The sequence below is a fragment of the Pseudonaja textilis genome, chromosome 6 (assembly GCF_049901715.1).
Source record: "Pseudonaja textilis isolate UNSWEBS1 chromosome 6, rPseTex1.2, whole genome shotgun sequence".
Classification (NCBI taxonomy): Eukaryota; Metazoa; Chordata; class Lepidosauria; order Squamata; family Elapidae; genus Pseudonaja; species Pseudonaja textilis.
Genome location: NC_141995.1, coordinates 17,041,362 through 17,055,597, shown reverse-complemented (window position 1 = coordinate 17,055,597; position 14,236 = coordinate 17,041,362). Strand labels below are relative to the sequence as shown.

General features: G+C 39.2%; 1 protein-coding gene across 3 annotated transcripts; it reads left to right on the top strand.

Moving 5' to 3' along the window:
• Positions 1 to 968: 968 nt before the first annotated feature.
• On the top strand, positions 969 to 13,604 carry LOC113434835 (alcohol dehydrogenase 1B-like). 3 transcript variants are annotated; one of them, XM_087935932.1, is made up of 10 exons: positions 969 to 995; positions 2,042 to 2,124; positions 3,164 to 3,265; positions 5,212 to 5,350; positions 6,619 to 6,706; positions 6,809 to 7,019; positions 8,266 to 8,529; positions 9,916 to 10,051; positions 12,227 to 12,365; positions 13,467 to 13,604. In XM_087935932.1, exons 2-10 carry the CDS (start codon positions 2,107 to 2,109, stop codon positions 13,489 to 13,491), a joined length of 1,122 nt encoding a protein of 373 aa, XP_087792058.1. In that variant the 5' UTR covers positions 969 to 995; positions 2,042 to 2,106; the 3' UTR covers positions 13,492 to 13,604. The 3 variants fall into 3 exon arrangements, with proteins under 3 accessions (XP_087792058.1, XP_026554080.1, XP_087792059.1); XM_026698295.2 differs by lacking the exon at positions 969 to 995 and having other exon boundaries at positions 1,703 to 2,124; XM_087935933.1 differs by lacking the exons at positions 969 to 995; positions 13,467 to 13,604 and having other exon boundaries at positions 1,977 to 2,124; positions 12,227 to 12,369.
• The last annotated feature ends 632 nt before the right edge of the window (positions 13,605 to 14,236 follow it).

The following is a 14,236-nucleotide window of genomic DNA, read 5'->3' as shown; positions in this document are numbered from 1 at the left end:
GCCTGGCTTAATCATCAGTTTTACTCCAGAGTCAATATGTTACACAATGTGGTCAAAAGTCTTCAGTTAATGTCTAATTTCATCTAATTTCCAGAAACGTTGAAATATTAATAGGATGACACAACATTTATTCTGCTTCTTGCTCTTTAATCCTTATTTCTCAATGGGTTCTCTGTGAAGGCTCAAAAATAGCTGAGCTTCTTTCTATCTATGTCTTCTATTTAAACCAGAGTGAAAACAAAGGAGATGCTGCAGAAATATGAACAACGTATTAAAGATTCTTCCTTTGTTGTCTCAGTCATCCAGCAAATCTTTCTTGCTGTGGAATATCAGAGAACAAAAAAACTAATTAAAATTGAAACTTTTCTGCCACTTTCACAAAATGAGTCAACATGCAGAAAAGAAAAGCCATTCCCCATTTAAGGTAAAAATAAAGTCATGGAACTTAGAGATGATTTTCTAATAGCAAATAGGTGAGGCTTAAAGCAGGGGACCAGGGTTTTAAACTGAGGTTGGAAACATTTGGGATATAGGTGCATCTGTAAAAATAAAACAAACAAGAAAACTAGAATGTAATTGCAATTGTGATGTCGCTCTCCTTTCCTTTATTAAAGAGGAACATTGCATTTTAGGGCCTCTTTACAGATGCCATTTATCCTGCAACCATGTAAGCCATTTCAATATATTGGATACAAACTTTGCTTTTAAACACCTCTTTACAATTCCTACCTTTTATCATATTATTTAAGAGCAAAGGTTCAAAGGTATAACCTTTGATCGCCACAGCAGCCAACCAAATTGGATTCCAGAGGTGGCATTCAGCAGGTTCTGACCAGTTCTGGAGAACCAATAGCGGAAATTTTGAGTAGTTTGGAGAACCAGCAAATACCACCTCTGACTGGCCCCACCCCCATTTATTCTCTGCCTCTTGAGTCCCAGCTGATTAGCTGGTCTTCTTTTGTTGCCCTACACAGGAGAACGGAGCTGGAAAGCAGGTTAGTGGGATGGGGAAGGTATGGAATTTTGCAATAATCTTCTCCCAGGAGTGGGGAGGGAATAGAGTTTTTATAGTACTCTTCCCCTGCCCCGCCCACCAAGCCACACCATACCCACCAAGCTACGCCCACAGAACTGGTAGTAAAAAAATTATAATCCCACCACTACTGAATACCCTCTGAAACTCACAAGGGCAATTGTGCCCTGCGGTCTTTGTCCATCATCAACTGGAATTCAAATAGAAGTATTGAGAAAAGTGTTCTGCTCTATAAAACAACAATGCAAAGTCTAAACTCTTTTTGTAGGTCCATAAAGCATAAATATTGCTTTCAGGTTTTCCATTTTATGGCCATCACTTTTTCTGGAGTCATTCCAGAGCTTAATTATATAGGAAGTAGCATTTACTTTACTATGTCTTGATACTCCTAAGATTTAATTTCATCAAATGACTCTGAGGTCTAATATTATAAAAGAGGCAGATTTTTTCCCCCTTTGCTTTGTATCCCCTCAGTCACTGTCACTCCACACCAGGGGTGTCAAACTCAAGGCCCGTGGGTCAGATCCAGCCTGTAGGGTGCTTAGATCTGGCCCACGAGGGCCACCTTGGAAACAGCAAAGAACCATTCCACAGTGCCTGTGCCAGTGAAAACTGAGCTCCTGCAGTGCTCTGCCAGCAAAAATGGAGCTCCGTTTTCGCTGGCAGAGCGCTGCAGGAGGCCATTGCAGCTGAAAATGGAGCTTTTCTGTGCTTTTTCTTGAGCTTGCCAATGTGTTTGCATTTTTCACAAGTGCCTGTGCAAACTGCTGTTTCTTGGACTTACGTAACACAACTCTTGATACATTACTTGTCCTGTTAATAATATCTACATTAAAACTAAAAATCCCTGGTAACCTATGAACTTAGTTGCCTAATTGTTAGATATTACAAAACACCCTGATTAAATTAGTCAAATTAAAGGAGTGGTTAAGTTTTTTGGGGTGGAGCTGGGAAAGTACAATTGTTAGCTAAAAAAGAAGTAAGCTTTTTGCAATCCATATTTTGAAGGCAAACTGTTTTGCACCAAGTAGAATAGCCTAGAAGAGGTGAAGTGTATTACAGAATCAAGGACCATGAGCACTGCAGGGAAAGTAAGTAAACTATTATTTCTTTTAATGGTGATTATTCATTTCTGAGCTATACCACAGTATAGAATTATTTCCGCTGTGGTTGGCAAATTGCCCGAGACTGATCCCAAAGTTTTCCTGTATTCCCTATTCACCCTTGGCACTTTTCTTGTCAGTAACACTCTGAAAAACTCTTACTGCATTTAAAACCATTCTTAATTCCAAAAGTTCATTCCATCCACAGCACAGAGGTAGCGTTGGAGGTGAGAGTCTTCTCAACAAATACAAATCTCACATTCCCATTTACATTTGGTGGACTTAAGCCCAATGCTTTGATTCCTGGCTTTTCTTTTAAAGTAGATCGAACCCATTCTAATTAATTAAACAAGAAACATTTCAATGGCTTGCCAACCCATGGAACAGGAAAGAAGCTGAGGAATTATAAAATGTTAACAGGGATTATTCTGTAGAATGTCTGATTCTAGGGAAAGGGGTTGTCAGAGAATAGAATAGAATTCTTTATTGGCCAAGTGTGATTGGACACACAAGGAATTTGTCTTTGGTGCATATGCTCTCAGTGTACATAAAGAAAAAATAAAATACATTCATCAAGAATCATAAGATACAACACTTAGGTTACTAGTCATAGGTTACTATAAGCAATTAAATCATACATAGGTTACTAATACGCAATCAAAACATACTAGGAAAACAAATAAAACAATATAAATTGCAAAGATACAAGCAACACAGTTATAGTCATAAGTGGGAAGAGATAGGTAATAGGAAGGATGAGAAGAATAATAGTAATACAGTCTTACTAAGTAATTTGATAGTGTTGTGGGAGTTAGTTGTTTAGCAGAGTAATGGCATTCGAGGGTGGGGGGGAAACTGTCCTTGTGTCTAGTTGTTCTGGTTGGTCAAAACTGAGCTCAATAGTCAAGTAGGAAGGAAGGAATTTTGGATGCCAGAAGAGTAGGCTTTCCTATAAATGCGTAATTAATCAACGAATTAATGAGTGTCTTCTCTTAGAATAAACCATCTCTTGCTTCCATTTTCTTAGGTAATCAAATGCAAGGCAGCAGTAATCTGGAAGCCTAAAGAACCATTTAGTATTGTGGAAATAGAAGTAGCTCCACCAAAAGCACATGAAGTTCGCATCAAGGTAAAGGAAATAAACCGAAATCGACGTTAATGCAAGTTATTCTTATCTATGTGCAACAATCTCAAATGGGATATATTGAGGCGTACCACCTAGAATGATTTCTTCTTTCTTGGGAATGAGGGACAAGACCTGGAATCAAAATGAGACAGACAGAATCCCTTAAGGATTACCCTGGAACCACAGTCCTTCAGGAAGTCTACATGGGTATCAGAGCCCACAGGGGACACTGCCTGGAAGAAAGACTAAATATTGTTCAAACAAAGCTTTTCTCATTAAGCGTGATCAAAAGCTATGATATGTTTTGATTAATTAAAGAACAAAACTTGTACTCTTCATAGTAACTTTTACTTCCATGCATTGTATGGCTCTTCCAATAGAATTCTGCTCACTTTTAGATTGCATTCACTGCAATCAAATCTAGGATCTGGTATGTCTGTACACATGACAAATGTCCAGATTCATAATCCACAGTCTTTGGTCTTTGATCAAAGCTTATGCAAGATTTTTAAACATACTGTATCTGCACCACAGACTTAAAATGATTGGATGATGCAGCAATTCCCTCTCTTTGCCGACTTGAAATTTGTGGTAGTGATCCCGCAATATCTAGGAATTTTTTTAAAGAATCTTGCTAAACAATCATTCTTGGGAATGAGGGAGTCCTGGCAATCAATAGAACCAGTTTCAAGTTTGGAGAAGACCTAAATAACAAGCAGTTGTCAATTTGGTCTCACCCACCAGATACCATAACATATGGGATCACAATTGTTAAGTCGATCAGTCCCAAGAAGAGACGCGAGGCAGTGACTGATTTAAAGCTCTTTTTATTTCAAGTTAGTTCTGGCCACCGGCTTTGAGCGCGGCGGCTTATATTGAACTGGTACAGGTGCTGTGGCCAATGACAGCCATTCGAATCACCCGCGATCAGCTCGGCCAATCGCGGTTGCTTCGTAACGGTCAATCAGTGCTGCACACTCGACCAATCCGAGTGCTGTGCTGTGTAACACAAATCTGCCTCTCATTGGGAAGATGAGAGTACCATAACAATTTCACCATCCTGTCTCTGAATGTCTTTGCTTTGCTGTGGGGTTAATATAAATATGGGTGAGTTGGTCTCTTCAAAGTCTAAAGAATTATCTGGTAAACAAGTATGATTAGCTGCTGCAGCAACATGTGTCACAAGTTGGGCAATTGAACAGTTGAAATGGGCTTGCAAGAGGTGCGTCCCTTTATAGTTGCAGACCCATATTTTCATGTTAGGAAGGATCTACTCTAGAACCCCTTTTGTATATAGAATGCTATGTGAACGGTGTTACTTCCAAAGGAAATAGGTGCTATATTTTCTTAAAAGAAGAGGCCGAAAATCAGTTGGGAGGCACAGTGCAGATAAGGGGGCAGCGGGAGGATTGTGCACACGTGCGCAGGGGGCGTGGGGAGTGCGCATTGTCTTCTGGGTGCTGGCACGCAAGTGCATGCATGCAAGTGTGCATGCGATTTTTGACACAAGAGCCCCAAAAGGTTAGCCACCACTGCAATATACAGTAAGCTCCATTTTCACTGGCAGAGGGTTGCAGGAGGCCATTGCAGCTGAAAATGGAGCTTGGGAGCCCGTTTTAGCTGGCAGAGCACTCAGGCCACCCTGACACGAGTGATGTCATGCTGGCCGTGCCCACCCTGGCCGTGCCCACCTTGGCCCCCCAAGGTCAAACATAACCCTGATGCGGCCCTCAATTAAATCGAATTTGACAACCTGATTTAAATAATTCCAACACTTGTTTCTTTAAAAAAAAAACTTTAACTGCATTTTTCTATGGGAAGTTACCAATTTTAATCATTGTACTTATAGCTCTTCCTGAAAATTGAGGGGTTTAACAGAGAAATCAAATTATTATAAGTTAAGTCTAAAATTGTGTACTCCAATGAGTTATCTTCTACCTTTGTTGTAGATTTTGGCTTCTGGAATCTGTGGTTCAGATGTGCACATTGTAACGGGTGCAGTAAAGGCAAACTTACCTATTATTCTTGGACATGAAGCAGTTGGCGTGGTTGAGAGTGTGGGGGAAGGTATTACCAGTATGAAACCAGGTATGGAAATTCAGTGCAAAACCTTTCTCAGTAAAATTAAAATCAGTTAGGTAATTTATGACGGTTGCCATGTTCCAGGATCATATGAGTCATGGAGGCACAGTGGTTAGAGAGTAGTACTACAGGCTGCTTCTGCTGACTGCTGGCTGACTGCAATTTGCCTATTCCAATCTCACCAGGCCCCAGGGTGACTCAACCTTTTATCCTTCCGAGGTGGGTAAAGTGAGGACTTAGATTGTTGGGGCCAATATGCTGACTCTATAAACTGCTTAGAGAGGGCTGTAAAGCACTGTGAAGCAGTATATAAGTCTAAGTGTTATTGCTATTGCTATGTAATCACCTTTTGTGGTCTTCTGACAAGCAAAGTCAATGGGGAAGCCAGATTCACTTAACCGTGTTACTAACTTAACAACTGCAGTGATTGACTTAACAACTATGGCAAGAAAAGTCATAAAATGAGGCAAAACTCACTTAACACCTGTCTTGCTTAGTAAAATAAATTTTGGGCTTCATTGTGGTCATAAATCAAGGATTACCTGTTGGTATTTTGAGTTCAGAAAGTTAGGAGTGCTACTGGAATTCTGAATGAAAATACTAGCAGTAGGTTAGTAGTATCTCCTCAACTATATCCTACAATAAATTACAAGCATTATTGTTCTCTCCAGAACTAACAAGATTAGTTTAATAATAATAATAAATATCTTTTTGCTAGTGATTCAGTTTCGATGAGAAGCGGCTAAATTTTAACACCATGTCTACCACATGTTCATAATCTGCATTGTTTAACTCAATGGCTCCCAAACATTTGGGTGCCAAGGATCAGTTCCATGGAGAATAGTGGACCAGGGGGCATGGTTTCACACACTGCCTGCTACATAACCCTACAAAGCCCTACAGCTATGACCCCTATATAACTCCCACATGGCACCATGGGAGTCTGACAAAAGCCAATAGAATACATGTTCTTGCACAGGACCAGGAAGCTCAAGTGCAAAGCCCCAAAGAAGGTATAAATACCCCCCCACACTCTCAATTCCATGTGGTCAGCTGAACCAGAACCATATGCTTGATGGTTGTGCTTCATCTTGCCAATCAGCCTCCATGTTTCTAGCGTCTTTCTCCCTGCTTGGAACTGAACCAGATGGATATTTCTTCCAACATAGCAATATTGAATTAGAGGTGAATTGACTATCTTGCTGGTAAAATCCTGCCACTAAGCTGTCTGGTAGTTTTAGATCCATTGATAATGATCTTTTCCTCATTCTCAGGAGACCAAGTCATTCCGATTTTTCTCCCACAATGTGGCAAATGCAGTACTTGTCTGAATCCCAGGGGCAACCTCTGCAAGAAGGATCAGTAAGTTTCTGTTCAGACTTGTGGCACACACTTTCTTGTCCTGCTGATAACCCTATGACCAATAATTCTGATTTCCCCTGCCATGTTTTTGAATCTTCACAGAGTGTCTGGATTAATGGAGGATGGCACCAGTAGATTCACTCACAAAGGAAAACCATTGCACAATTTTGTGGGTACCAGCACTTTCACAGAATATACTGTGGTACATGAGGATTCAGTTGTCAAAATCGATGCTACAGCACCTCCTGAAAAAGTGTGTCTTATTAGCTGTGGGTTTTCTACTGGCTATGGTGCAGCCATAAATGCTGCAAAGGTAAGCTTCTAATATCTCCATGTTCTAGGTCAGGATAATGGTTCTGAACCTTTCCTTCACCCCAGACCCACTTTAAATACCTTTTGTGGTCACGGACCATGGCCATGGACCTCCAAGACTTAACACAAGATTTAAAACATAACATTTCTTCAAGGCTTCGCAGACCTTCTGTGATGGCATCGCATGCCCCCAGAGGTCTGCGGACCACAGATGGAGAACCACTGTTCTAGGCCATGTCACTTATGAAGCTATAGTGCAGGGGTGTCAAACTCACGTCATCACGGCGGCATGACATGATGTATGGGGACTTTTTCCCCCTTTGCTAAACTGGATGGGGGCGGGGCCAGAACATGATGCATCCGGCCTGCAAGCCGCGAGTTTAACACCCCTGCAGGGGTGAGCTGCTGGGAGTTCACAGGGGTTCGGGAGAGCCCATAGCTAAGATTCTGTGCAGTTCGGAGAACCCCCAAATCGCATTCCTGGCTGGCCCTGCCCAACCCGCCTCATCCCTCCCAGGAGTTCCCACACAGGCCGTTTTGGATGCAGGGCATGCATAGAGACTCAGGGAGGGTGAAAAACATGCCTCCTGGAAGTTCGGGAAGGCTGGAAATGGGCCTGTTTCCGGCTTCCAGGGAGCCTCTGGAGCCTGGGGAAGCCATTTTTGTCCTCCTAGAGGCTTGAGGAAAGCTTCCGGAGCCCAGAGAGGGCAAAAACACCCCCCTGCCATGGTGCAGGAGGCTGACTAGGCCATGCCCACCATGGCCATGCCCACCCAACAACTGGACAGAGAACACTTTACTAAAATTTTTGAAGGCCACCCCTGCTATAGTGCCATATATCTGTTCATAATGATTTGACTTCATTTTAATTCCATGATGGAATTCAACATTCTAGAAGATAAAATAAAATGTTGGTGGCTACAGGACAGTGTACTAGTTTAAAAGTGTATTAACCTGCCAGGGCAAAGACAAGTTGAAAGGTAGAAGAGATCATTTTGGGGAGATTAGAGATATTGATGGAAAACAATTTGTCTAGTTAGCCTTGTAGAAAGTAGATATTTGTGACTGGTCACATTTTAAAGCAGCCATTCAATGAATGTGCAATTCTTTCCATGGTATCGATTTTGTGATAAAACACATGAGATGCTCTCAAAATTCCATATCGGTCCATATATTTGTACCAAAAAGATTAATTAACTCTGTTAGTACATAACCATAATACTCCATATTTTTTTATTCTAACAAAGGTGCGGCCTGGTTCTACCTGTGCCGTTTTTGGACTCGGAGGAGTTGGTCTCTCAGCAGTCATGGGCTGCAAGGAAGCTGGAGCTTCCCGAATCATTGGAGTTGACATAAACAAGGATAAATTCCCCAAGGCTAAAGAAATTGGTGTCACAGACTGTGTCAATCCCCAGGATTACAAGAAACCCATCAATGAAGTGATCTTTGACTTGACTGGGGGTGATGGAGTTGAATATTCCTTTGAAGCCATTGGAAAACCTGAAACCATGGTATGTGCATTAAGGTAGCACCACAATAGAAGAACTAAAAGGGACATGGGAAAGTAATTATCTCTTACTAAAAGCCAATGTTTCTGTGGGCTTTATTGAAATAATCATTGCAGGAATTGTAGAGTGCTAAGTAACAAAATACAGCAGGGATTTAATCTGGGCAAACCAGAAATAGGGCTGGGTACTCTATTTTTACCTCACCAGGGATGGTCGCAGGCAAAGAAACCGCTTATGTGTATTTCTTCTGCATCCCATTACATATAATCACAGCATGTACTGCACCTTTCAATTTGGTAAGCGGGGGTCGTGTGATTAGGGGAGCCAGTTTGGTTTAGTGATTAAGGCAACATAGTAGATACAGAAGACCATGAATTCTAGTTCTGCCTTAGGCATGAAGCATTAGGGCGAGCACAGCCAGTCTCTTTCTATTAGCCCTAAGAAGAAGACAATGGTAAACCGTTTTTGAAAATCTTACAATGAAAATTGCAGGGATTGTCCCGCCAATCAAGACCAGGAATCAAGACTAACTCAAAGACATGCACACAAATACACCCACAGCTAGACAAGCCAGTGGGATTTTTGCCTTATGTTATACAAAGCTTGTTTTTGTTCTTTAGAGATTTTGCCTGATTTAACATTTAACAAAAGGGTTGACACAATGTCCTGTTCACAAATGTCAAGTCATCTGCAACCTCATACAATGGCATCCTCTGAACCAAGCAATTAAAACGTTTAAAAATCTTGTGAGATCCAATATGTAAGGGTTACAGTTTCTTTCATGGAGATTGCAGGGTGGGAACACAAAATTTTGCATGAGTGTCATAATTTCATGAGATTTTAATCTTGGGATGGATTATTGCTGGCACTTTTTATGCTCTAGGCGCAGGGGTGTCAAACTGGCAGCCCGCGGGCTGGATGAGTCATGTGCAGGCCACGCCCACCCCAGCTCTGCGAAGGGGGGAAACATCACAAAACATCACTTGACAGCAACATGATGTGGCAAGTTTGACACCCGTGTTCTAAGGGGAAAGTAAAGTTAGTAAGAGTTTCTGTAGGAACATGAATCCCTTTCATGAAATGATTGGGAAATTTCTTATTCCATCCATTAATCAAGAAATAAGGAGTGGATGTAAGTCAGTTTAACTCAAATATGTTCACAGCATTGGGCTAGAAAAAGAGAATGGAAAACTTTCTTTCTGCAAATTACTTTATGGTAGCTTATCATGGGAGGGCACTGCCACAATAGACCATTTGAGGAGATGTTATTATTGATACATTTGGAACAATAAAATCCTATGTGAAGGGTCAATGGAAGAAGAATTGTGGTTGGAGTGGTAAACATTGAATTTGGCTTGATTCATGTATATGTCTTTGGATTGACTTTAGCTGACCGCCTTGAATTCCTGCCAAATAAATTATGGAAAGTGCATGATTGTGGGAGTACCCCCTACGGATTCTAAGATTACCTTTGCTCCAAGACTTCTCTTCACAGGCCGCACTTGGAAAGGAACTCTATTTGGAGGTAGGGCCCCTATTTGGCTATTAATACATTCTCTTTCTCTCTCTCTTTTGTACCCTATACTATGGGAAGCTCAATATTACTAGTATACTATAGCAATAGCAATAGTGCTTTACAGCCCTCTCTAAGTGATTTACAGAGTCAGCATATTGCCCCCAACAATCTGGGTCCTCATTTCACCAACCTTGGAAGGCTGGAAGGCTGAGTCAACCTTGAGCCTGATGAGATTCGAACTGCCAAATTACAGTCAGCCAGCAGTCAGCAGAAGTAGCCTGCAGTACTGCATTCTAACCATTGTGTCACAATGGCTCATTATATAATTGATAGGAGATGGGGATCAAGACCAACTTAGCTTACAGTCTCAGTCATCTCAATGCCTAAACAGCTGGAACCCTGTGTGTCATCTTTTCCCAATCACTTGGTTTTCAGTTTCTATCATCCCCAGGTGGTATTATCAATGGTTCCATTTACAAAAACAGTAGTTGTATTTCAACATAGTTGGAAAGCACCAGATGAGGAAAATGCTCATTGCATCTAATGTTCTGTCATCACTATATTGGACCTAGGTTCTGTGATTTGTTCTTAACATTTTGTTTTCAATCAGTGGAATCTTGACAGACCACTCTTGTTTAAAAATAATGATACGGTTTCCTATTACTTTGAGGCAAGAGACACACAAAAACTGTTAATGTTCATAGATTTAACATATTTTAAGAACTAAATACACTTATTGAACTCCACCAGGAAATAAACGTGGAAGGGAAAAAATGAAAATCCTATCTTCGTCAACCTATATTAAACATCCCATCCATCCATTATGCATCATTGACCTATCACAGCAATCCTCATCCCATACTCCAATAGATGTAGCCTCCTGCCACCAGAAGATTGTCCCACACTTTACTTGATCTTCTGTCACCAAATTATAGAATCAGATGTAGTTCTGTTATTACTCACAAGCCCAATTACCCTTCAAGAAAAGTTAGAGTAGAGCTCTCATAATTTCACTTACATGGTTGGCTGAACAGCTGGAGGACACCCAACAACCAGCAGACTGCTGCTTTTCCCTAAACTAGTTACTAAAAGGACCACCAAAGTTCAAACACAATAGAAAATTTCACAAATGATTATGTTTAAGTAAAACAGGATTCAGAAACACTACCAGAATTTCAGTATGTCTTGATATAAATTGGAATATCTGACTGCTTCAAGGGATGTTTTTAAAAACTTAAAAGCAGGAATAGCAGGGAGAACTTAACATATTAAGTCAAGTAGCAGAGTTGCTGGAAAAAGAGTTTAAACATTTTGCAGTAGAATTTTTCTGATTTCCTAAACTGCTACCTTTCAGGATATTATTGTTGCAGGGAAAAAATATTAATCTCTTCTTGTTTTTCAAAAACTGCCGGAGAAAGTAATATTTGTTGCATAAGAAGTAAGTACTGAGTCTGGGGAATATCACAATTGCCCCTTTCATAGCTCTAATTATTTATTTTTTAAATTCAGAGCTCCAATGTTTCATCTCCTGCAGTATATAAATACAAATTGTATTGAGAGGTAGAGAAAAATCCATAAGAAATAGAATTAGAGTTCTCAAACTCCTTATGCAGCCATATTGTTCTTCTACTGGTGCTACTATTTACTTATTTATATCAACCTTTCCCAATTTAATATTCTCCAGAAATACTAGACTTGAATACCAGCATTTCTCAGACAACATGATCTTTAAAGTCCAACACTTATGGAAAATAGGTTAAGGAAGGTTGATATTCAATGATGGTCCAGTAATCTTTACAAAGGACAGATATGATATATTTTAGATTCCCTAATACTTTCCTCAATGCATAGAAACAAATATTGAAGCAAGAACTTTAGAATGGGTTGCTTCCTGCTCCTTGCCCTCTGAGAACCAGGATTTCAAGAATGAGGAATTGATAAGATCATAGAAATTTGAAGAGAGCCCATAGGCTATCCAGTATAGAAAAAACTGTAATTTATACTGTAAATTCCTTAATTGACAGTAAACTCCTCAACTCTGGGATCAGCAGATTACCTGTTATCACATGACACCTAATCCAATTTTATTAAGAATTACTGCCTCAAGAAAAGCTGTAGAAGTGTATTTTAAATGACCTTGTAAAATTAATGCAGTATCTTTATATCGTTTTTTTTTACTTTCAGACTGGAAAAGTAAAGATACAGTTCCTATGTTGGTTTCGGATTTCATGAACAAAAAGTTTAGCCTAGATCCATTAATTACTCACACTTTACCGTTCGAGAAAATCAACGAAGGTTTTGATTTGCTTCAGTCAGGAAAATGGTAAGACTTCCTTTTTTTTTAAAAAAAAAATAGGTTTTTCCCACAGCTTAAAATGAATAAATATGGTCCAAAAGATAATGAACTGCATTAAGTATCCATATAATTAAAAGTCAAAATTCATATTGAGGAATTGTTTGTTTTGCCAACATAAGCTTTTCAAAACAGCTTTATGCCTTAAGTTTCAGGCAAGATCCTAAATTCTAGAAAGAAGAAAATTGTACTAAGAGAATTTGGAGGAAATATTACTTACTTTGCTTAGTGGTACAGTTGGGATGACATAACAGAGGTGTTCACGTTGTTGTGGCTGCATCTTGAATTAAAAATTCCACTCCAGAGACTCCCATTTCTTTTAGAAACTAGATTAAGGCTAAAGTTTTCAAATACTTGCCATTTTATACTGAGAAATTAATTCTGTTGCCATTTTAATTATATTAATTATTCTGAAAATTTTGGCTAAAAATGACAAATCAATGAATACTATGTATTTCAGTTCATTATTAATGAAAAAAGGCACCAGAAAGGTGGTAATCAACTGAAATCAATGCTGATAATTATCTAAAAGATTAAAAAATGTTACAGGAAAGACTGATGTCTCCTCATATTTGTGTGAACATTTGCACCACAAATCATTTCTTTCTCATACTTTCTATTAGAAGGCTGCGGTTATTATTAGGGCTGTCTTTTATGCTGTGCAAAAGGATGAGTAGTGGAGTTGCCTCATTTGCAAAAGAGAATACAGATTTATCTATGTTATTCATTCTTCCACAGAAATAATGGCATGCTAGAAAAATTTAATTAAGTATGCAAAAGGATGAGTAGTGGAGTTGCCTCATTTGCAAAAGAGAATACAGATTTATCTATGTTATTCATTCTTCCACAGAAATAATGGCATGCTAAAAAAAATTAATAGTCTATTTTCTTTTTTTTTTCCCCACCTCCCTTTAATCTGCCTTGGAAGTTCTTACAATATTAATCTATTGATAAAAATAATCATGAATGGTTACTATCACTGGGCTTACTTAAAGTCTGAATAAAATTTCTTAAATTTGCTAAGAAAAGAAATAACCACATTTAAATATAAACTGTTTTCTGGTGTTTCAGCATCCGTTGCGTCCTGACGTTTTGAAGTTTTTGGTTTGGAAGAAAAATAGAAAACTATCATTTCTGTCTCTGAAATCTCCCAGAAATGCACTTTGAAGCATATTTACTTCAATAAGCCAGTCAACAGAAACAAAATTACCGTATTTCTTTTCTTACTATCTCTTTTCTCATTGTTCTGGTTCATGTGTTATTATTACTGCTGAATTTATCTGCAAGGAAGACAACCCTGAAGTTAAGGCACAAAAACACACAAAAACAAAGATTAAGCAAAATACAGTTATAAACATGCTTAACATTCCTGTGTTTTGTACACCAACCCTATTTCATTAGCTCCCTCCCCTTCTCATCATTGGTTAATTATATGCCCCTAAAAGACAGGGGATTTATAAAATTATGTGCACGTGTGCTCATAACCTTTTTTCTCACAAATTATTTTCACCACATAGACAAATAGATAAATGCAAGGCCAATGCATAAGATTCAGTGGCTTTTATGAGTAGGGAAATAGTGTAGTCTAGTGCTTTGTTGGAGATGTAAGTCATCTAATTCTCCCTAAACCGGGGTTAAAACTAGGGAGAAGTATTAAGCAATATTTTTCAGTCTGTTTGCAAGTATGAAATAGGTTCAGAGATGTTTCTGTTGGGCTTCAAGTTCAAGGAAACCCATGCACATCTAGACTTTATTAAGTCTCATTAATAGGTCCCATTTAAATATATTCAGGGCCTCTAGTTATATTGTCTATCAGGTAACTCATTCTCCTCACGTTTCCC